Raw genomic sequence first — 24886 nt, 5'->3', positions numbered from 1 at the left:
TTTCTTCTGCTCTTTTGAAATGCTACTTATCTTAACAAGAATTGTGCAGTTGGCGAATTTGGCAGAAAAGTTAAAAAGTTTATTTTTTGTCATTGATGGTAATTATAAAACAGACATTCAACCCATAAGCTATTTTGAAATACTGTTTATCTGCTTAGACACGAGAAATTTACAGTTTTGTAAATGTTGCAAAAGTAAAAATCAGATGTTTACTTCGTGGCACTTAGTTACCAGAAAACAGACTCATCTCTTAGCAACAGATTAACAACAAATATTGTTATTGTTCAAAAAGCATAAGATTTCTTTTGTTCTCTTGAAGTGTACATTACTTAACAAGAATTGTGCATTTGGTGAATTTTGTCATTGGTGGTATTTATATTACAAAACATTCAACACAAAAATAAAAATCTGATTTATACTTAGTGGCAGTTTGTTCCAAGAAAAAAACCACTCATCTCTTAATACCAAATTAATAAGTAATAATAATAACATATATTATTATTTAGTATAGATCGATCGATCTATATATACATTTTTTTGGGGTGCACGCAGCGGTACAAGCCGCATTAACGGTGAAAGGGAGCAGCAGTTATTTTGAGGTGTAGAATAATAGGTGCTTACTATGCATTGCTATGGCAGACCATAATGACACAAGGTAGGAAGGAAGAAGTTAGGATGTGAGGAAGGAAAGGAAGGAAAGAAAAAGCACAAGTTAGGAAGGGAGAAGGGAGGCAAAGCCACAAAGAGGGAAAGAAAAGCATTCAAACATATCTTTACCAAGGGAGAACTGAATTTTGGAGAGTACTGCTCCATTTCCAACATAAAGAGTTCAGCAATAAAAAGAGGATGTGTGCTAAACTGGCTGGCCTGCAGTCAAAATCCTTCACCTATTTATTCAAACAATATTTTATTTATATGACTGTATGAAGACCAGATCAGAGGGAAGTAGGAGCTTGAAATAAAAAAGACAAACTACGCAGAATGACTGAAGCTGGGTGAGTTAATTAATCCACTTATTTTAGAAAACACACACCATCTTACTGAACCTTTTCGTCTGAGTAATCTGCAGCTCTATCTCCACTCTCGAGTTTTATTTTGGTGTGATTTGCTCGCCCAGAGAGACCATTTTTTCCCCCCATTGCAGCCAGAAAGACAATTAACCCTGGCTTAATGAGCAATGCGGGAAAAACAACTGGCAGATTAATATTTCACCAGCTTGTGTTTATTCCCCAAGACGAATGAATCCAGGCCATATTCACTCTGAACAAAAACCCCATCAAAGTTTTTTTTTTCTCTTTTACAGAAACAAACGCCAAAACGGAGTCAGGTCAAGCAGCAGACATCTGGGTGATGAACAGAGTGCTTGCTAAACTACGTGATAGCTTGTAATAATGGAAAGCAGAAAGTTGAAATAGAAGGAAATAAGATGAAACACGGCAGATGGGGTTGTTTGACTCTTCAGAGTGTGTGTGAAGGTATTTTTAGAGGCAGGTCTGCCTCTACATTGGAGCTGCACAGCGGGTTGTTCGTTTCTAGAACAGCGTGATGGAAATCAAAACTCCGACTGCTGCCTTAGCCAACACCGTGGCCCGTTAACAATGTCTCATTTAAATATCTGTCCTGTCAGAAGACAGCAGTCATCAAAATGTGCCATTTACGAAAGAAGGGACTGAACTGAAAGCTACAGGATGGGTAGCTTTTTAATATCAAACACAGCTTTCATTTTGGCTCCTAAACAACTCCAAAGACTCACTGTACTCCAGTGCGACAGAGAGAAAATGAACCTCAACAATAAACTGTCGCTATAGTCTAAGAATAACACAACGAGAAGGCGAGAAAGTAAGATGACTTCCAATCAAAAGTTTGAAGCTATTAATAAAAAGTCATGCCTGATTATATCTATAGACTGTTGACAAGGCGTTATATTTTTAGGTTTTTATTGTAGCTTGTTTGTGGTACATTGTAGAGGCCTGGAGAACAGGAGCTGTATTTGTAGTAACAGGAAACCTGCGGTGGCTTTGTGGTGGTACTGTTGGTTTGAAGCCACAGAACCAAGTTAGTAAGAAGATCTGCAACCCGTTCAGTTGTGTTTGGTATTCAACCCACCAGTCTTAATGTGAACGCATTTGTCAAAGTTAAGATTGACTTCGATTCACAAACTGATCCCAAAGGGCAAAAAAAGATATGTCAACATTGAGCGAGCCTATCAATAATCATTGAATTATCTGCTAACTTTATTATCTTAGAAAACAATTTCATCTATAGGTTTTTCAAGTTTTTCACTGAAAAAAATGTCACACTAAGACTATGCTGGCAGATAGGTTAATTGTTGGATATACTGGGAGACTAATGGAGTCATTTCTTATACTTTTATATTTAAATTCTGGACTAAACCATGTGACTGCCACTCTGTACTTAACCAGTCATAAATATGATCTCAGAAAAACAAACAGGGTTATGAAAGAAAAACCTGCTTTGAAAAAGGTTGTTTCCTTCAGCTTGCAAGATGGATTAGTCTTGACAGTATATGAGTGCATTTCCTTTCTCTTTCTGCTGCTACGCAACCCTTTCCTACTTTCTGACAGGTTATTCATCCATCAGCTTTCTCTCAAGGGAAGGTCAGAACAACCTTCACTCGTTTATTTCATCTCATTTCCCTGCAACCACACGTTTCTTTGAGTCCTCCTGTAACACTTCAATGGCGGCCGCAGAGGTCTCATAAGGACACGGTTAATGATGGCAGCTCAGGCAGAGAGCACATAAAGAGACTCGGACCTGCACCGTAGTCCATGTTAAAAACACAATCACAAAAGAATCCTCAAGGCACAAGAGTGGAAAAATCCAAGACGTCTCTAAGGTACAGGAGAGAAGCATGAAGGTCACAAAAGTCGATAAACAACGGAAATGACAGGAAAAAAATGAAATGAATGTGTGAAACGGTGAGATACCTTTGGAGGAAAACGGGAAGAGAAGGTTTTGAGGGGGAAAAAAACAAAATGAATGTGAGAAAAGTATAAGAAGCCAAGATAAGGCAGTATTATGGGTTTCTCTTACTCCTCCATCACAGGGAACTCTGATAGCCGAAATCTGTCAACAGAGATGACAGGGGAGACCAGTTGTCTTAAACACAGCAGTGCATCTTGGTACACACCGCCTGGAAATGTGTATGCGTCGTAGATGAACTCTTTATGAACGTGTTTGAGCTACAACAAGCCTGGAAAACCAAACTTTTGTGGGAATCCTGCACCAGAGTATTGGCAAAATGTATTCAAATTTCTTAGGGTCTCAACATTTTATGACGCTACAAACTCACCTTCATGAATTTTAGTGGGATTTTATGTGTACAATGTAGTGCACAATCATCAAACAGAAAGATGATTTACTTTTACAAATAAAACTAGAGAATTGCACAACAGAAGCTGGTGAATACAATGTCCCGTTACCTCCTCTATTGATAAAATCTGTCACGGTTACAAAAATATCAAGATTTAAAAAGACACTTCTGTGCTTTTTTTTTTTTTTCGTTGTTGTTGCAAGACGATGGTGTGAATTATTCTGGGCTTCTGGGTAAGAGTGTGTGCCTGCAATCACGACAAGCCTTTTCACACCTGCTACTTCTTGGAAAGCAACACTGTGACGGATCGTCTCGTTGTCAGTTAGAGAGTGGGCGTGTGTACGCGCAGGGGTGTGTGTGTGTGTGTTTGTTAAGGCTGAGTGTGAGGAAGGACCTGGAGCAGAAAGAGGCCAGAGAACCAGTTAGAGTCATCTCATAGGAGCGGACCACACAACTACATCAGCCGTCTGTTTTACAACCAGATGGACCAAAACACCCAAGATTCTTGTTACGTAAAGAGCCACACTCCCGATAAGATGCATGAAAAGAGCTTAATTAAAGTCTCTACTCCGGTACCTTCTCACAACGGGGAATTAGACATGCATATACTCCCACACAATGGCCCGCTGCTTTTAATTACACTAATACAAGTCAACCAAGCATACAGACAAGGGGGGAGTCATAAAGCATACAGAGAACAAGGAGGGCCGAAACAAGTAAAAAAGAAAAAAAAAGCTGCTTGAGAAATGATTAAGGCAGAAACACCGACAGCACCGAGTTAAAAAGCGAACAAAGAGACAAACAGACAAACAAGAACTCTCAAGGCCGAGGGGATCATTGTTGCGTCAATCTGAGCGATGGCTGTGAGAGGCATCACCTGCTGTCACTTCTCCGGCTTCTATCAGACCAATAACAACGTCGCCCTGCTCAGCAGCGGCCGCTACACACCGAGCCGCTCTGTGGAAAACGTCTGGTGAACAGAGCTGAGATCAGAGAAGATCTGAAAGCTGAAAAGTCTCCACTGAATTTGAAAAGACAAGCAGCCTCTCCGCTCTGTCGGCATTAAAACTACAACTCTCTTCCAGGAACAACAGTCAACAAGAGATGATGTGTAAGTGTTAACCCTGTGGAGATGCACAAGATTTTGATTTATCTGTATCTTTTTGATAGTATAAACAACGTTATGGTGTTACAAAGATAATTTAGTAAACTATTGGGTGAGTAACACTATTATTAATCAAGATATTGCGTTTTACTCAATCACTTTAATTCTCCTTGATGAAATATCCTCACAAGGCATTCAGATCGATCTTCCACGATTAACAGAACAATAATTAGAAAGAAAAAATTATTCTATGAACTGGCTTTATAAACAATTAAAACATCCCTTTGACCACAATGATATTCAAGAAATGAAGATTTGACGTCTGGGAGACACTTTTAATCTTGTTTTACAAGTGCATTAGATAGAAAAGACATTTGTTAACTCCAATAAGAGATGCGCAGGAAGACACGCCGACAATAATCATTAAGGCAGATGGACCACTAAAGATAATCTCTGTGGTCTCTTGCTCTGCTGGCTCTATTATCCGTCATCGGAGGCAGACAGTCCATGGTGGTAATTACAGTGACAGGCAGGACTTTCTCTAGAAGTCATATGGCAAAATAATCCATCATCTCCTCACGTCCAACCAAAGACAAGAAGACGACGAGTCTGAATAAATTTACGGGGATGATTGAAAGTTGTGGCTGCTTCAAGTGACATTTTTGTGTGATCACTACTTTAGTGAGAAGGAAACAAAATCCCTGGTGTTGAATAGATGATAATAAAAGTAGATCTTGATCTAATTAAAACGTAAATGTTGATTAGCAGAAATTAGTGTTCTATATAAATTATAACATTCTAATAACTATAGTTTAGTTTTTCAGTATGGGGAAAAAAACTAACGCTTTTTGAACATCAAAATGTAGTTATAGATTCTGAAATTAAATGAAAATGTGTCTATTTTACACATAAGAAGGTGAAAGGTGTGGTGTGCATTTGTATTCAGCTGCCATAAATAAAACTAATTCTCTCCATTTGTAAATAAAGTCCGTGTGTTAAGAATTTTATGAATCCAGCTGTTCAGTGAAAATTGGTATTAGAATAATGTGCTAGGGACCATAAAATGCATTAATTGATGCAAGTAGCATACTAAAACAATTTATTATGGTTCAGCTCATTTCCAGAGTCTCTAATCTCACCAGTAGCTCTCAGCTCTGGGTGATGTCACGACATGATTGGCCCAAACAGCAGCAGCATCCACTGCTATCAGCTGAAACATCAACCCACACACACACACACAAGCACATGTCAGCTCCCACACATACGGCATCAGGAGTTATCTTCAAACATAAACCCTCATCGATCAGAAGTGCTCTCCCATGGGAATTACATCACTGCTCAGCAAATAGCCAATCAGAGGCGGGCTGAGATCAGCCGCTCCGTGACCCCATCCGCTGTAAGAGTAAAGGCAGCAACAATCAGGCTCACACCAACTCCAGTCACATCACAAGGTGGTACTGAGATAATGTTTGCAATCAATCTTTAGATATATAACTGCAAAAAGATGCACTGCTTCATTATAGTGGCGATACAAAAGAAAAGCAGCTAAACTCAGCCTCATTTTCTTCTGATTGTTTGGTTAAAGTGCTATTTTAAGGCCTGCTAGATTGGCAGACAGAATTGCCTTCCTCCATCTGCTCCCTTACGCCAACTCCAGCTCCAAGTGTCAGATGTTTAGTTATTTCTCTGCCTTCCTTAGCAATAATCGTTCTTGCAATAAATGCAGACTTATCTGTGAACTGCTGGGAGGCTTACTGAATTGGCTGTGGCAGCCAGTCGAGCTGCCAGAGTGACTGCGAGCGTCGCCTCAAACGCAAGCCGGACATTCATGATTCAAAACGATCTAGTTGGTGTCATATCAGCCGAATAATACATTCAACACTTCCAAATTGTAATGGTTTTTGCTATTATCAAATTCTCTAAATCATGTTTTTTTTATGTTGTATTTTATCAATATTTTGAATGTCAGCAGTATTCTGCACAAATGAGTAGGAGACACTTCTAACAATGTGGATTCTTTGTCTCTCCTCTGATCCTCCAGATTTTGTAACCTTGATTTCAAAATGAATTACAAACTTTAATTTGAACAGATGACTTTGGACCACTGAGTTCTTTGTCTTCATATCCCAGATATGTTTGATTCTGAGTGTAGCGGCTCTTGATGAACCGATTCAAGTCTTAGTTCAGTTGTGAAGATCTCCAAAGTTCTTACACAAATTTTGCTTTAAAATCTTCTCAAGGCTGCATTAATCCATGTTGCTGGTACACAATTTGCTACCACACTTTTTCCTTTATCAATGAACCTTCTATGAACAGAGTTGAATATAGCATTCTTTAGCAACAATCTTTTGTGGCCTCCCCTCCTTGTGAAGGGTGTCAATTACCATTTTCTGGTCATCTCTTCAGTCAGCAGTCTTCCCCATGATTGTGTACCCAACTGAGCTATATTGTGTTTAACTAACGCCCACATGTTTAATAGGATAACTGAGAGAAACTTGATTTTCTGAAGAGAAAAATATGTTCTCTACTGTGAACTCCACATAAATCTCGCGTTTGCCTACCTTGATGTAGCCTCCGGTAGAAACGAGCACAGAGTTGCTTGGGGAGAAGTGCAGATCAGTCACCCAACCTCCACGTACAGAATCAGTGGCGTCTTTACTTTCCTGGGAACAAACCTTCAGTAAAGAGCCATCTTTAACACTCCAGATCTGTGGCAAAAAAGAAACAACTCCATCATACATCTGATGAAAATCCATCATCCACTATTGTAAGACAAGCAGTTCTCTCCATTATTGGCAGCATGACTGAACACTTAGCAAGTGCAAAAAACATTTCAGTCAGATCCTGAGATTCTTGTTGACTTCTCATGTTTTTTAAGAACATAAAACACCTTTATTACATACTGAAGAATCCATTTGTTCCCGTTTCAAACAGGTGGATCAGAAATATACAGATAACTAGTCATTGTTTCCCCACTTTTACTCCGCCAGAGGAATTATTTTCCAATTGTTTACAATTATGTGAGCACGTGTCGCATTTAAATAGCTCATTGATCCCAAGCTGCAGGCAAACGGAGAATTGATCCTGATGGCACTTTTCCACGACTGTATTAACAGAACCTTCATCAGCAGTAACTAAACCCGACAAAAGTGCAGAGAATCAAACATCAGGAATCCAGGAAGTATCTAGGAATCTTAATTTTTTGTTTTTTTAATTTGCAACTTATGAGTTTTGATCTGACATGTGAATGTGTATAAAATCTTCTTCTAATTTATTTTGATTCAAGGTTCCCCCCAGAAAACTTGCTAAGCCCGGTGGTTGGGTGGAGTCATTCCTCCAGTGTTTTTGAGTTAAAAAATGTTTAAAGTTGACAGGAAATTTGAAAATATCACTTGATAATTATGTGCTATTGAAAGATTAATACATGAACACCAAGTATAAAGCCTTAAAAAGGTTAAGATTTTAAAAAGACTTAAAAAATATTAAAAAAAGCAATGCTAAGCCTGGTCGGAGCACAATAAAGCCTGCTGGCTCGCCAGGCTTATAATACACTGGGGGAAACCCTGTGATCATCTTAAAGGAAATTGGTTGCTTTTTACTTTTTTCCCCAAATACTCATACTTGATCCTTTTCAGAAGTATAATTGTTGCAGTGTAATATATCTGCATGCATGATGCCCTGGATAAGTCCATTCTTCATGAACTAACTCCAACAACATCAGATATCAGTAAATTTAAGAATTACATAACAGTTTAACAAATCATAAACTGTTTTCTAAAGAATCAAATCCTTTAGGTGTCTATATTTTCAGTGGTTGTCAAGAGCATTTAAATGATCTTTTTGTGCTTCGAGCTACAAACTTCAGACTGTTTTAAAGAATCTGAGTTCATTTTAGAAGAGTCCAGTTCAGGTTTTGAAGCAGATATGACTAAATGCACTCCAGATTTAATTAAAAGCAAATGAAATAGCTCTTACAGGTAAAACCACAAGCTACAAATCAGATTCAAACTTCAGGGTCATTAGCATGTTGTGATGTGCCACCATAGTTTGTGTAGGACAGAGGAGGACACACACTCCCCCCTCGTTGGACAGGGAAAGAAGAACAAAAGACAATAGAAAAATCTTTCAGCGCAAAACAGTTGCCGCCCTTCAGCAGGATGCCGCCAAGGGTAGGAAGTCATACTGCACTGCACATCTTTGACACAAACACATTGCATATATTCTGTATTTTGGCCACAGAAACAAGTGGAGATTTCAATGAATTTCTTGCAATTAGATTGAATTGAATGGGTCACTTTAAAACAGTAAAACTTTTAAACTCGCCACCTGCCACTGCAGCATTTTCTGTTCTAGCTCTCATTATTTTAGACTACTTAATTCAACTTTGTGTGATTTTTATTTCTTCTTTTTTTTTTTTGCACATGAACTTCAGGTTTGCATACCCTTAGAGATCCAATTTGCTCTCTCTGTCTCCTCCCACCAGGAATCGTCTCCTCCTCCTCAGGCTCTCCCTCAACTTCCCAGTTTACACCTCAGCCTGCTGTCTTTCATCTCAATCCCTCCTCACATGCATGAACTGCAGTAATCATGATGTATTAGTAAGCACTTACTCTAAATGAGTGACGACATGTAATTAGAGAATGATTTCTGGGAATAAATGTTGACGGCTCTAATTACTTTTTGTATTCTGAACAGGAAATTAGATGGTTTGAGGAGCTGTCGCTGCATTCAGTCTGCAATGTGTGATAAAAAAACCTGCTGCAATCCCTTTAATTTACCACAATACAAACTGCTAAAGCAAAATGGACGGCTGGATTTCATGAGTACGCACTCGGATCTCTCCGTTGTCATCTCCCGTAGCGAGGCGTTTGCTGTCCCAGGAGAAACGGCAGCTTCGGACGCAGTCTTGGTGACCTCTCAGGGTGAAAACACACTGCCAGGATTCGCAGCTCCACAACTAAACATGGGGTGAAAAGCAAAATTATGCAGAGAAAATAACTCTTTCAGATTTGATTAAAACCTAGTCTACATAAAAGCATGCATTTAGTAGAACTGAAATGAGTTACAAAGTTCTACATACTCGTGACAACCTGAACTGAGATTAAAACTCTTTTCTTTTACAAAAATGCAAAAGAAAATACAAAAGAAAGAGGACTCAGAAGGTAAACTGTGTCCCATCTGCACTGCATAAACATAAGCATAGCAGCATTTACTCATATAGTAGCAGTCTTCGCCCTGATAAATCTTCCACAACTTGCTTTACGGTGCTACAGCTCCTTTGTTTCAAATTTCTTTCCCGTCACCAGTTCCTTTTCTACCTCCTTCACCATCACATTGTGTTACATAATAAATAACTGAACCTCTAATTATGCACTTCATTTGGCAGGCATAACTGCAAGAAAAAAACCTGGGAAAATGGTTTAGGAAAAAGGGTAAGGACGGGAAAAGAGCACAACAGAGCACTTTGTGATGCTTCTGAAAGACTTGAAAAGGCAACACTTTCTGGTTTGACCTCAGGACAGATGGAAACCAGGGACATTGGTGGTTGTGTTGTTTGTTTCTGTGAGCCAGAAAAGCCCCGACTCGGGCTGGAGAACAAGGACTCTGTGGCTGGCTGCTGACCAGCCCGATAAACACACACACACCTTAATTATGATCGCTGCCAAATCCGTAAAAACACACACTTGCTGTGAGAATCCAGGTTGGCGCGTAACCAAACCCAAATTCCCACGTGAAACTTGGTAGCAGCGGCTCCTGATTGAGTTATTTAACAAAAGGTAGAGGGATCGTGTTGGATTTGGTTTTGGTGCCATAACAAAAATGGTTGAAAACAAGGATTGCATAATGGATGGAGACCCTGAAGCAGCAGCTATAATCCACTGCTGGACAGTGATTCATGAGGAGAATAAACCCCAGTTATTTTAGTAATTGATAATTGGATAAAGAAATTGGCACATTTTGATGACTTTTCATTTAACCACTTAAAAAGTTTTAATACAATATAAAAAAATCATTAGAAATGCAAAGAAACAATTAAATTCCTCTTTTAAAATCAGAAAATAAACATTTTATTCCCTACAAAGCAATAACACAGCATTCCTTTAGTGTTCAGCACTCTAACGAGTATACAAAAGAATTTAGGGCTAATCTGTTGTTTTTAGATTAGCAGATTAATAACTGGATTTTAAAAGGTGCTTAACAGATGTTTTTTTTATTTACAGAATTATAATCAGGTGAGGTTAAAACTACAGCAGATCTGGGTTGAACATATTTACAGAAGACATTTTTTTTTTTATGCAAAACTTATTTATTTTTTGTAAAGTTTTGGCTTGATTATTGCTCTGGCTGTGTTGTTCTCTCAGCACATAGCCTTTTTTGTACCTGTATATTCTAATTAACAATTAATCGATTACTAAATTAGATGACAATTATTTCAACAATAAATTCTTCACAATTAATTCGATTGCTTCATCCCTATGTGGCAGTTTAATTTTATGTAATTTGAAATGTATTGGAGCTGTTTGCTTTGTAAAGTGACATGACATTGGTTTTAATTTGACTCTATATACAAATAAACAAAATTGAAATGAAATTTGAAGAAAAATGGATCTCTCCCAGCTTTATAAGTCAAAGTCAGCCCAAAGTCAGGCAGAGTGGTGTTGTTGCACGGCAACCTGGCAAACGTTACATCCAGAGAGGGTTGTGGGCTGCAGGGCTGCTTGGCTAGCAGGACCTTGAGTCACATTCGGACGTAGAAGGACAGACTAACCTGCGGCTAACTCACCAGGCCTGCAGCCATCTGATGCTAGTCTCAAGTCTCCCGCCTTCCTGCATGAGAATTTTTTTTTACCCTCGAACTTCACTTGAAGCAACACATTAATGCAAACACCCCTTGAGAAAACAGAGGGCTTTGAGAAAAGATGTGGATGTGCAATAGGTCACGCTGTCACCCTGGGGCAGAAATAGATGCGTCTCATCTCCTGTGTGTGTGGGGGGGGTGTGTGTGTATGTGTGTTTGTTAGTGTTGGACCTTAGTGGTCTTGTCAGCAGAGGTGGTCGCAAAGAGACATCTGTCTGGCGAGACGTGACAGGACAGAATGGCTCCCTGATGAGCTTTGATGTCCTGCAGTTTCTCTCCGCTCTCAATGTCCCACACCTGGTAGTGAGCAGAAGGAGGACAGATTATTTATGGTCGGATGTTACGCTGCTGTTAAATGTAGTGTGTTCCTGTGTGTCACTTTCACCTTCACAGTTCCATCAAAGGACCAGGAGAGCAGTCTCGAGTCATTTGCTGAGTCGGAGAGCAAAGAGAAGCATCGAACTTGCTCCTTGTGACCCTGAAGTACTTTACACTCGCCTGATTTCCACTTCCACACCTACACAGAGTAAGAAGGCGAGCGTTCTGTCAGCAGCAGCTTTCTCCTGCTTCGGATCAAACCTACATGTCTGATATCAGGACAGCTTTAGTAACTTTTGTTACTAAATTATAAAAAGGGTGTTCGATTATCACAATATCAAAAAACTGAATAAACACAAAGAAGTTATTATTGTGACTGCTTTTTTTTCTAGTACTTGAGGTTGCTTTTTGGTATCAACTTAGTTCTTTTTAGCTCAAAGTAGAGGTGAGTGATACAAACTTGAAGCTTATCAAGATATTTAGTGGTATTATTGTCAAAAGCACAAATACTGCTTTTGACAAACATTCCCATTTGTGATATGCTTCTTCATCCATCCATCCATCCATCCATCTTCTTCCGCTTATCCGAGGTCGGGTCGCGGGGGTAGCAGCTTCAGAAGGGAGGCCCAGACTTCCCTCTCCCCAGCCACTTCTTCTAGCTCCTCCGGGGGAATCCCGAGGCGTTCCCAGGCCAGCCGAGAGACATAGTCCCTCCAGCGTGTCCTGGGTCTTCCCCGGGGCCTCCTCCCGGTGGGACGTGCCCGGAACACCTCACCAGGGAGGCGTCCAGGAGGCATCCTGACCAGATGCCCGAGCCACCTCAACTGGCTCCTCTTGATGTGAAGGAGCAGCGGCTCTACTCTGAGTCCCTCCCGGATGACTGAGCTTCTCACCCTAACTCTAAGGGAGAGCCCAGCCACCCTACGGAGAAAACCCATTTCGGCCGCTTGTATCCGCGATCTCGTTCTTTCGGTCATGACCCAAAGCTCATGACCATAGATGAGGGTGGGAACGTAGATCGACCGGTAAATCGAGAGCTTCGCTTTTTGGTTCTATGTGCTTCTATATGCTTCTTTAGGACACCAATCACATAAGGAGGTGTAGTTAGCATCACTAAACTGCACACAGTAACTACATTTGAACATATTTACATATTTATTGATACCCTCGCTGAACATACTGTTTTGGGGGGCTTTAAACGCCATTAGTTGGACTATATCATGACAACAGTAAATTAAAATTCTTATGATGAGAAATTTATCCTGAAAAATGATAAACGGCACGATAAATGCTGACCCCTAATAGAAATAAATGCTGAGCCTGGAATTATCTGATATTTCTACATTCTAGGTAAATGTTTGAAAATGAGTGGATAGATGCACAGCTGCACCTTTAGAAGTGAAGGATGTCTGGAATCGCAGATATTATTTGTATATTTATTAAATAGTCAAAAACATCATATTTATTAGGACTTCAGAAACCAGTAAAAATTATGGAGATAATTCTGCTTTGTGATATATGTTTTTACTACAGAACCGTTTTCACTGTTGTGACTCTTCTAAATAAAACTTTTCACACATATCGTGTGCAGATAATTAATATTTATGAAGGAGACTAAAGCATTTTTTCCAACTATAGAATTAGATTAGTATCTTAGGTCAGAAAGTCAAAAGTAAATACAAAATGCATGTGTGGAGTGAAAACTCTGTGCCTGCTGATCCAGATCGGCTCTATTATGGACGCCAGTACATAAATCAGCACAAACTGGGAGGCTGAACTGGGAAACCGATAGAGGTAACCATCAATCACATCCTGCTGCACGGTGTTGCCTTTTCCCCTCCTTTATTGGTCTGAAGGTTAAAATCCATCATCAAACAACATCCGTTTCATTTACATTCACTTTGCGTTTGCATTTCCATTTAAATACACACTTCCATTTCCTCACAAGCACATGTCAGGCAGCATGAAACTGAATATTTTCTGAATAACCAGCGGACGGGCTGAGAATAGCGATGCTGCAGGCAGCAGGCGGATGAATACAAAACGAGAGCGCCGTGTTGAACGGAGCGCTGCAGTGGACGGCATCCGTGGACCAAACCCAAGGATGGCGAGGAAAAGAAAAAGAGGGAATGAGAGAGAAACAGCGAAAGGGAAAATAAACAACGGAGCATGAATGGTGAGGTCAACAGAGCGGAACAGCCTCATATATGCACACATACATATACGCTGTACATATACAAGCAGAGGCAGTTGCTTGTGGTCAACAGAGGAAGAAGAGGAGATAAAGAGCTGAGAGGCACAGCGGAGGAGGGATGAAGAATGGAGAGGTCAAGAGGTCAACGGAGAGTTTAACAGGTTAAAAACACCAGAGACCCAAGCACTGCTGATGAATGATTCAGTGCTGCAGGTACTTTAGTCAAGGTGAGGGATCGCCATGGAGGCGGAAAAATTAATCAATATCCAGGAAGAAAAATGGGAAGCAGGTTAGGAGAGAAGGAGAACAAATGTCCCATTAAACTGAGAGGAAATAAAAGTTAGTTGGCACAACAAAATATAAGAACCAGAAAGAGGAGGAGGAAGAGGAGAGAAGTATAACCTACCCGGATGGTGGTGTCCTCGGATGAGGTGATGAGAGTTTGTCCGTTCTGGCAGAACTGGCAGTGGAGCACGGTCTTGGTGTGTCCCAGCAGAGTGGCTAAAAGCTTCCCTGAGGGCAGCGCCAACACCTACACAGAGCAAACACGGAAACATGAGCAGCTCAAAGAATCAAATAAAGTCAGCACACAACATGCTGCGATTTGGATGTGTATTTAGAAGGAGAGAAGGAAGGTGCCGCCTGAGGTTTTATGATGGACAGCTGGACGGTAAAAAACGCATCCAAATATAAGGCTTTAATATCAGTCGATGACAATAATTATTGATGATTTTTATGTTTAAAATATCTGAAATAATGCCAAACTCGTCATGTGGCATTTTATTGACAATTTCCTCTTGAGCTTTTGCACTCCTTTTTTCCTTCCACTACAAGCCGACGTTTTCATTTTCAAGCAGTTATGAGGCGCAGTGTCAAAACCTTAATCCTTAAACTGGTTGTTGCTAGGTAACCAAAGAGCGAGTGAGTTAGTTGATGCCATCCACATTGCTTAGCCAGCCACAAGAGCTTGAATGGAGGTTGAGAAAAAATACCCAGCATGTAGGACAGCCTGTAAGTCATAGGTTACATAGCTTGAAGCATATCAGATGGTCAAAAAAAGCCTCTTCAGCAGCAGAATCGCTGGTTCACTTCAGGACTCAGTGGACCTTTGCTGAATGTCATTCCAATGACCTATTTTCAAACAGCTCTTTCCCTTTCTAACTGTGATCATAACTTCTCAGTTTTAACTAATAATCAATCGCTCAAAATAACAAAAATCAAGTGTAGCACAACACCTGTGAGTCTTGGAGACCTAAGAAAAGCTGAGCATCGTTACAACATTTGGGATTTTAGTGTGTTCTAGAACAGTCAGAGCTCAGATGAGAACGTGTTGAAATGTCTGAGCAGACAGAGCCTGAGGCTACCAAGTTCGTCAAACTTCAAGAACTGGGCTGCAAGCTGCACAGGCCGTGCGAGGAAGCTGTGGGACATTTTATACACCTTAGTTGAGGTGGAAGAAAGAATGCAACCTAATAAGAAAGGATTTTACAAACTAAATATAAAAGCATTCATTCTGATTTTGTCAATTTGAAAGCTAAAACTTTAGTGTGTTCTCCTACGAGGTGAATAAAAATCTGAAAACTGTGGCCTGCATTTGCATTCAGCTCCATAAGTGAATACTTTGTAGGAGAACATACAGTATATCCCCAATATCTAGAAACTCAGTTATTTCATTTAAGACTCCAGGAAATGTGTTTGTTGACATGAAGAGGACTAGATTTAGGGTTGGACTTGGACTGGGCCATTTTAACACATTAATATAATTCTATCGAAACTGTTGCATTGTAGCTCTGACTTTATGTTAAAGGTAATAGTCTTCCTGAAAGATCCATTATTAATTAGCTGACTTATGAAGCCAACTGGTTGAACTGGATTTTATTTAGCAAAAATAAAAAGTGCTGTGCAACACTAACCAGAATTTTATTTACTTTCCAAAATCAAAGTATGTGCAATTTTGGATGATCAAAGAATGAACCAACGGTTATTATAATCCCTTTGCTATTGTTAATATTCTAAGGAAGCAAACAGTCATTTCTATTCTGTCTTCACCGTTCAATACCTGCACCCTGCCTGTGCACTGAGCTACAGCCAGCAACACCTCCCTGCAGGAGGTCAGCAGTTGACGGATCCTGCAGCCAATCGTCCTCAGCACCCGACTAGCTGTCAGCCCTGACACCTGCCACACAACACAAACACGCACAAACACATGGTGTATTCCTACGTAGCTGAAGCGCACAGGCAGACTGTTCTCTGCCCCACATTTTTTACTAAAAGGCAGTCACTTTTGTGCTTTAGAGGAGCAACCTGACATCTGACAATGTCACGAGGAGATGTTGCTAATTTTCCTCTGGATGCACTGGGGAGAAATGCATTGCAGTGATTTGTGGCTGCGGGGCTTTATCACAGGGCGCCACCTGGTGTTAGCAGAGGAGTAGAAGCAGAAATATGCTCGATATCTCTCCTGGTAGATGTAGGCAAGTTTGAGTGATTTTCCAAGTCAGAGTAGAAGAAAAAAGTAAGGTATGAAATACAAAAGTGCTTCAGTTTCAAAATGCTGAGGATGCCAATAAAGGATGTTGTTTCAAGTCTTTTGTTGCACATCTTTTGATGCATGTGCTTGATTCCAAAAGTTGCCCTGCATCTATTTTTGCAGCTGCAGGTCCTAATCCCTTAATGGAACTTTAAAGTTTTGTCTAAAAATATTCACTTTTCTTTTTTTTTTCTTGCAGAAAAATGGTTCTCACCCCTCTAAGTTCAAGAGATCAACCCATCTGTGCTGCTGTTTTATTAATTGCTCCATTAATTATCTCTTAAGTCAGGAGACAGAAGAAAAGGCTCTGGAAGGTCCAGAGAGGAAGAGTAATTAAAATGCTTAACTTCTCCAGGACTTCTACGCCACTACGCTGCAGTCCCAGGAGACTCCGGTTTTATTGCAGAGGGATAACTTTGAGGGAAAGTCCGAATGGGGAAAAACAAATAAAACAAAGTGACAAAGAACCCCGGGATATCAATCTCTGCCTACAATATTCTCTACACCAAGTGGGGCAACAAGACGACTAAGATCTGCAGGAAGCAAAACAGAAAACAAAGGGTATAATAGAGCAGGATTAGAAATCAGACAAGACAGTGCTGTAAAAAACTAAGTTACTCCTAAACTTAATAACAGAAACATCTTCCATCAAGCGTTTGAGCCTGACTATACTTTGCTGTTTGAATTAATTGTTTTTATTCAGCCACATTGGGGAGTTTTTATGAATTACCAGCTTAAGATTTAGGTCAATGCTTTGACTAGGTCATTCCAAATCTCCATTTGTTTGAGTCATAGACAGGTGGACTTGCTGGTGTGCCTTCAATCACTTTCCTGCTGCATAACTGAAGAAAGCCTGAGCTTAGAGTCAGGAACTTACAGCCAAACAGGAAAAGACTCTTCAGGATTTTCATCAAACCATCACAATACTACAACCATGTTTGATTTTTGGTAAGATGTCTTTCTTTTCTTTAATGCAGTTTTTTTAATTAACAAAATGCCTTTGCATTCCTTTTGTGTTCAGCAATTTTTAACTCTAAACCTTCCCAAATTATAAAAATATAAACTCTCACCCTATCTGAGCTAAGCGAGGCCTGATGTAGATGTTGTTCTGGGATATTTGGAGAATTTCTGGATTACCTGTTGATGTTTTCTTGGAGTAATTTTGGTAAACCGGACACTCCCAGGAAGGTTCCCCACTTCTCCATTTTTTACATCTATTTAGGGACAATAGCTCTCTCTGATTTACAAAAGTTACTTAGTAACTCTTTCCAGACTGATGTCACTGACTATTGTTGATTTTCTTTCAATTGGTGAATGAAGTGTTGTTTTTCCCCTCGCATGTTGGTTTACATAGCTTTCAGCCAGTTAATAAATAAAATAATCTTTTACAAACTGCAACCAGACACGATGTTCTCTGGTCATTTTTGTCTGATATTAAAATTTGTTTAACCTGAAACACAAAAGTGTGACAGAAAAACAAAAACAGAAAAACTCTATAGGACTGTATGTTATCAGAAAACACTATTTAACACAGCTTAAAAAAGCAAAAACATCTGTATTGGCTGTCATAAGTCCAGAAAAGTATTACAGTTTCAAAATACACACATCAAAACTAGAGCCGTTTATTTATTCTGATATTTGATGTCAAATCAGCTAAATCAGTTCAACTAATGTCAAACATAAATGATCAGTTTTACCATTTTAATTTTGTGTTTTTGGATGAAGAAAGTGAAGAGATAATGTAAGAAGATTCTTCATTTGAATAAAAATGAAGAATCTTCATTTTTCCTTTTTATTCAAATGGATTCCAGTTTATCTTGCGTTTTTTACCTGCACATTTCCATTCTCTTGTCCCAGAACCACTGCAGATGGATTCCTGCACATACATGTAGACCGGATTCTGAAGGGCAGCTCCTGTGACTGGAACAGCACCGATCCTGTTCTGCCATCACGCACCTGTGATAAAAACACACAAAACAAGGGGAAAAAACCGTATCATCGTACAGTTCAGCTTCAGTTTCATTGAGAAACCAGCTTTCCTAACAACTCACCTGGAGTCTGTTGCAGTTGTCTGCAGCCGACACGATGATTTCCTCACCATTAAAGAGAACGTCCGAATCTCTCTTCAGGCTGACAGCCGAGGACGTGTGGACCTTCTCGGTCTCCCATAACTGCAACACATGACAAGCAAGACATGTGAACCTCCACTCTGCTATATATACATTTATGCTTCACTATATTTGTCCAGTGTATTTAAATAAAGCTGAATTGATCCAACAGATAATAAAAAAAATGATAAAAGTTTTAAGCCACTTTTAAAGAATAAATACAAAACTTCACAATTTATGGCAGATATTTCTACCAAAGAAAAAACACAGAAAGGAAGCAAAAACTGCTCAAAATAAACCCTGGCTAATAGAAGTTTTGTTTTACCAGACATTTGTCATGATTTTGTGGTTCTTTATTTATGGTTTAAATGTGACCTGGTGTCAAAAAATTAAGTCCACCCAGACACAGTCACCCATTCCAGCAAATGCAATTTCAGTACCTTTACCTGATTTTATACAAGACTTTCTTTCCAAAGACTTTGCAGGTTTAGAAAGGGCAATGGTAGGAACGTCTCCATCCATCTTCATGTCCTTTGGCCGGATTCTTCACCCGTCTTGCACTGCTAATGGTGGCAGTAGCGTATGGCAGCCTCACCTCTGGACAGGAAAGCTGTAACTACTATCCAGTAGCTCAGTACTCTAGGGCGCTTTGGGTTCCTATAACTAACTTTATTATTCCATAATAAAGCCAGTTATAATGCAATAACTTCCAAAGGACAGATAGTCAAGGAAGGAAATGCAAACTCATATTCGTCATCCCATTCAGAGGCGGAGTACTGACGGAGTCCAGCAGAGACACACACACTTTAACATGTTTAGTCCAACACCACAGAGCAGTGTAGGCTGTTTGAAGCAAGAGAGCTGTTACTTGTGAGGTTTGTTTTCTTCCTCCTCCACTGGTGGATTCAGAGCTGCAGCTCTTACCCAGGGTCATTCTGACCACAAGAGGCTCAAATCCACTCTCAGGTGGTTCTGACCCGTTACACAACCTCAATCTTTGTCTAGCCCTGCGGTTTGGAAGTTGCAGATTTCCCAGATTACATCTGACAGACTAGAATAAATGTCACCACATGCTGTTTATATCAATATTAAAAACAGTTTTTTACGTTTTTCTGTTATTAAAATCTAAAATACACCCAGCATAGCAGTTCCTTATCTTGTATCTCCAAGTTGGCCAAACTGTGAGATATCAACAACTGGAGGAACATCTGACTTCTGTAACAGCATAAAATCGCATCACACAGATGAAAACTCTCACCCTGATTGTCTGGTCGTCGGAGCAGGACAGCAGCTGAGAGCCGTCTTTAGAGAACTGGACCTGCTGGACCCAGCTCAGGTGGCCGCTGCAGTCCGCCCGCTTCTTCTTTTCTTCAAGATCCCACAGCTTAAAAGAAACCACATAGAAACAAACAGCTTTAACCACACTTTGACATTAAACTATTTAAACTACATTTGAAATGCAAAAGATTTACAGTGCTCTCCACACTGACTGGCACTTATGGGAAAAATGCGGAAAAAGGTATAAATTGGGATTGCTTAGCAACAAATGCACTCACATCTATCAGTAGGAAATCCTGCTTTAATTTATTTATTTTAAAGTCTTTCTACACATCTTCTGATGTGCCTCTAAATATGGAGGACACTGCAAAATATTCCCCTCGTTTCAGAAGAAATTACAGGAAACCAAGTACTAGAATAGCTAGATAAATGAGTACCTCGATGGCATAATTTGAGAATGCTAATGCCAGCAGGTTACTGGCAGGACAGGCGTGACAGTATTGCACCGTGCTCAGACGATTCGTCTTGATATCCAGCAACATGTCCGACGTCTGGACGTCAAACACCTAAGACACAGGAATTTCAAGGCATAAAGACACACGTATATTGGGTAGAGCTTGTTATATTTTAAAAAGATGTAAAACAAATCAAAAACGGCAAAACTTTGCAGATGCAAAACAAGAGCAGGAAAGACAGAACTGAAAGTGGCTTTTAACTAATTATCAGACACATTTGACGGCTTTCATCGAATAATAATCAGCATGTGGTCATTCATCCTGGCTTGCATTCAAAATTTCTCATTTTCCTGTATTAATGCTCACCAAGACAGCATTTCTGGCGGCACATATGATGCGTTTGCCGTCTGCGGTCCAGGTGCTGCACTTCACAAGAACGTCCTCATCATCGCTTTCTGACAAGAAGCTCTTCACGTCGATCGTCTTCCACTCGTTGGCTGCAGACACCTGGAACAGCTGTGTGAACACAAAGACAAAAAAACAAAGTTATAATATCAAGCATTATTAAGGGTGATTATGGTAAAATGATCACAACACGATCAACCATAAGTCAGTCCAGATTTAATATATGTTCATTTAAAGATATTTCTATTTGGCACAGATTTTGTTTTACTGGATTTAAAATTTTTGCAGGGAGAAACTTTGTTGTTAACACGCCTACAAACGTTTAGGTTTTAAATAAAGCAACAACTGAAGTCATGAATGTATTTATCTAAATTTGACTGAAAGTTACCTTAACGGTGCCATCATTGGAGGAAGTGGACAAATAAGCATCATCAGGAGAGAAACAGCAGTGGTTCACCGGCTCAAAGTGACCAAACATGGTGTTCTGAGACGACGGCTTGTTCAGATTCCAAAGCTAAAGAAACAGAAATAATACACAATGTGACAAATACTGACAAAGTGAAGAGGAATGTCGAGAGAAGCCAAGCTATTCCTCACCTTGACATTTAAGATGCTGTCATTGGAGCATGTGGCCAGTAGGAGGCGCTGTGACATGTTGGTGAACTCGCAGTGGTTCACCTGCTCTTCATGCTCCTCTTCAAAGGTCCTCAGTAGTTTGCCTTGCTGGATGTTCCACACCTGCAGGATAAAATCTCACGTTTAAATAGAAAAGCGTAGCATTTTCCATCTGTAAGTTAGACATTAAGTTGCTTTTATTCATTAGCTGCTGTGATTAGCAGCTAATGCTCACCTTGACTTTCCGGTCACTTGAGCAGGTTGCTAGAAGATGGTCATCAGGGGAGAAGGCGCAGCAGAGAACTTCTTCATCGTGAGCCTGGATCTCTATCAGCTTCTCACCTGAGGTACTTTTAAATACCTGAGAGAAGAGTTCACTGATTAAAATCGAAAAAATCAAAAAGACAGAAATGAGATTTATTTGGGATATTACTGAATCAGAAACACATCTAATTTTAAAATCAGACTTAGCAATTAATTAAAAAAGTGATTCAATGTACAAAACTTAAAGGGATGTTTACAAATGGATTAATACTGAAGATCTGTAATCAAAAATTTTAAATATCTACATTTTTAGTTTAAAACATGGTTTCATATAAATTGAGATAAAGGAAAAAAAACTAAACTGAAAAAACATATACGGTACTAATATTTCACATTAAGGAAAAAGGGTTAAATAGATAACAGACATATGTACATGTTAAATAAATACACAAGTACAATGTATGTGGTTACATAAATAAGTATACAACAATTACAAAAAACATTTGAAGAATTTTAAACATATATAATATATATTAAAAGGAAATATTATGAAATCAATAAGTCAAGAATTAAAGATAACTTATCTAAAATGACAGAAATAACTGAAAAACAGAAAGAAGCAAAGAAAGACTGAGATAAATAAATACAAAGAAAAATACATATATAAATAAAATGCTAAATAATATAATAACTATTTTATTTGACAATATTTATAAGCAATTAGTTTTCTTTGCCTTTCTGGTTGTAATATTGCTCCAGATACCTTCAGGGTTTTGCTGGCTCCACAAGAAGCGATTTTGGTTCCATCGTGGGAGAAGCAGGCGGAGTAGATGGAGCCCAGGTGAGGATGGATCACCAAACGGGACAGATTTTCTATGGTTCTCTTATTTCTGTAAATACATACACAAATACACTCAAAAACACTGAATGGAAGATTATGATAAGTATTTTTCTAAAATGAATAATCTCTTAAAGTCATTAAGTACAATACAATTGAAGAGCTACAAAATAATTGCTCCCACTCCAGCTTGACTAAGCCAAAATTAGAATTTTGCCTTAAAAATGAAACTGTTTTCATACATTAATTCAAAGTAGAGCTTCCCAGCGTTGGCCGGGTGCAGCGCCTGCTCCCGAGCCTGTCTGTAGACCGCGGAGGAGTGCGGCTGAGACAAAGCGAGCTGCACGACGTCGGGGAACGGACGCTGCTCTAGGTGGTGGCCGTTCAGCGACAGAAACTCCTGGAACTGGCTGCAAACTTCACTGTTCTGGGTGGGAACAGAGCAAAATATGCAGAAAAACTCCCAACCGCCACAAAGACAGCAGCTAAATTCGATGTGTTTCACTGACCTCTTTGTCCAGAATGGGTCCGTACTCCATGTAGTCGTTGATGAGGGGCGCTGGACCCATTACCTTCGCCTTCATCCTGACCCAGTCCAGCGAGAACATGAGCGAATACAACTCCTACCCAGAAGGACAACAGAAGAAGACATGATGAAGACAAGGTGAACTTGTCTAACTGAATGGATATGGTGGAACGGAGTTGAGTTTCACCTGGAACATCTGAGCTTTGGCCAAGTGGTAGGTGAGAAATCTGATCCAATAAAGACGACCCTCGTCTCCAGAGGTGGGAGCAGCCTCTCTGTAGTGATGGTTGTACTGGTTCACCACCTTACTGTGAAGACTCTGAAATGTGGCAGGATATTATTGATTAACAATAAACCTGAAATTGTTGTCCAGTTGTATTTATTTTAGATATAACAAAGGATCAGGTAACACAATGTCTGCTCGTTTTTTTGATAATCAGAGTTATTTAGAGTTGGCATGTTAAGATACAAAAGAAAGGGGCCAAACCTCTATCTGATCTCGGTTCTGCTCCACCAGGAAGTCCAACTGGAGGTCGTGAAGGTAGTACAGGTTCAGTCTACTGTTGTTGTCTACAAAAAGCAGGGATTTGTTGACAAACTCTTGGAGAATGTCTTCCACTTCCTCTGGCTCCAAATCCCACAAAACACACAATATCTACAAGAAAAGAAAGAGGAGTCGTTTATGTTTTTCTTATTATTATTTTTGATCTAGATCATAAAATAGTTAAGTTACTTTTCAAGACACCAGCAAGTAAAGGACAATACTGGAAGATGAAGGAAAAGAAACTTATAGCCTCTCTTATGAATTTTTGTCAAAGTCATAAAATTCAGTCACTGCAGAAAATTAACTGTCAGTTTTGAATGTTTAGCTGTTTGTTCTCTGTGTTCATGATGAATTGAAAAGTGTGACAGGAGTGTACTGCATAGAAAAACCTTAGCGGGGATCTTGACGTCCTTTTGCAGCACAGTCAGGTCTTTGTAGAGTTCCCGATGTTCGTCAGGTAAAACCTCGATGCTTGCAGCCATGGCCTGATCCAAGGCGTCGTAGTCGTAGGACGAAGACTTCCTTATGCGCTTGAACTGCTTCTGCCGCAGCTGGCGGAGGTAGTAATCCCACCGGTTGGGTTTGTCTTTGAGCAGAGCGCCGATCAGAGACACAACCAGAGGAGAGCCTGAGAGGCAGACGATGTGTGGAGTAAAACCACAGTTTAAAAGTGTAAATTTACTGGAATGTCAGAGGCCAGTTTTAAAATTTTTTTTTGTCTTTTTTCAGTTTACAGACCTTTACATTCTTTGACGATGTCGCGAGCCTCCACAGGAAGCGCGTTTTGATTCATTTTAGTGTACAGGGCCAGGATCTCCAGCGCCTTTCTGTCATCCAGACCACTTTCTACTTCCACCTCATACTTGGCACCTAAAATATGAAAGCACAAGAGCAGATAATACACATAGTGTGGGTAGAGTTGCTGTATTTTTTTCTTACTGTAACAAAGAAAATGACATGCATTCAGAGCAGACGACATACCGCTAACAGAATCAGTGAGGCTTCTGTTTCTGGTGGTCAGAAGAATTCGACAGTGAATATCAAACACTTTGAGCACCGAGCTATCCCAGATGTCATCGAGGATTAATAGAGATCTAAAAACAAAAAAGATAGTTAAAGATATGAACATGAACAATACTGTAATTTACTTTTCATTCCAGAACTACAGAACCTTCCAAAGAATTCATAACATTTAGTCACATTCAATGTATTTTATTGTAATTTCAACACGGCCAACACAAAGTAGTGCAATTTTAAGGAAAAGGAGACATAATACCAAAACAGCATAAATAGGCTTCTTAAAAAAATTGGCTGCACTGGATTTTATTTTGGGGTATCACAGTAAATGGGGAGAATTTTAATACAAGCCAGGTGTTTTCTGATTTTTGAGGGGAAAAAAAATCAGATATTGTTTTCTACACAATTCAAAAATAATTTACTATTCTGGTAACTCACAAAGAACCCCAGTAAAAAAATCAGAGTAAAATACCGTAGTTAGGGGTTGTAACATGTC

General features: G+C 39.6%; 1 protein-coding gene across 3 annotated transcripts in view; it reads right to left on the bottom strand.

Annotated features, from left to right (window-relative positions):
* The window catches only part of apaf1 (apoptotic peptidase activating factor 1), a 35092-nt gene that overhangs the window by 6884 nt on the left and 3322 nt on the right, over positions 1–24886 (bottom strand). Inside the window, exons 6-27 of one of the 3 annotated variants that reach the window (XM_023350165.1) lie at positions 24355–24467; positions 24112–24243; positions 23763–24001; positions 23317–23484; positions 23017–23148; positions 22813–22926; positions 22546–22730; positions 22229–22355; positions 21437–21562; positions 21184–21324; positions 20975–21100; positions 20548–20697; positions 20164–20292; positions 19707–19832; positions 18392–18511; positions 18171–18296; positions 15870–15986; positions 14217–14342; positions 11684–11815; positions 11470–11595; positions 9271–9396; positions 7001–7147 (exon numbers count right to left, since the gene is read on the bottom strand). In XM_023350165.1, the coding sequence (XP_023205933.1) occupies positions 7001–7147; positions 9271–9396; positions 11470–11595; positions 11684–11815; positions 14217–14342; positions 15870–15986; positions 18171–18296; positions 18392–18511; positions 19707–19832; positions 20164–20292; positions 20548–20697; positions 20975–21100; positions 21184–21324; positions 21437–21562; positions 22229–22355; positions 22546–22730; positions 22813–22926; positions 23017–23148; positions 23317–23484; positions 23763–24001; positions 24112–24243; positions 24355–24467 (3028 nt within the window). Of the gene's footprint in view, positions 1–7000; positions 7148–9270; positions 9397–11469; positions 11596–11683; positions 11816–14216; positions 14343–15869; positions 15987–16686; positions 16755–18170; positions 18297–18391; positions 18512–19706; positions 19833–20163; positions 20293–20547; positions 20698–20974; positions 21101–21183; positions 21325–21436; positions 21563–22228; positions 22356–22545; positions 22731–22812; positions 22927–23016; positions 23149–23316; positions 23485–23762; positions 24002–24111; positions 24244–24354; positions 24468–24886 lie in introns of those variants that run through there. The other 2 variants (XM_005810737.2, XM_023350166.1) reach the window with 2 other exon arrangements.

The sequence above is a fragment of the Xiphophorus maculatus genome, chromosome 17 (assembly GCF_002775205.1).
Source record: "Xiphophorus maculatus strain JP 163 A chromosome 17, X_maculatus-5.0-male, whole genome shotgun sequence".
NCBI lineage: Eukaryota > Metazoa > Chordata > Actinopteri > Cyprinodontiformes > Poeciliidae > Xiphophorus > Xiphophorus maculatus.
The sequence above is the reverse complement of the archived record's forward strand: the minus strand, read 5'-3'. Positions and strand labels throughout refer to the sequence as shown.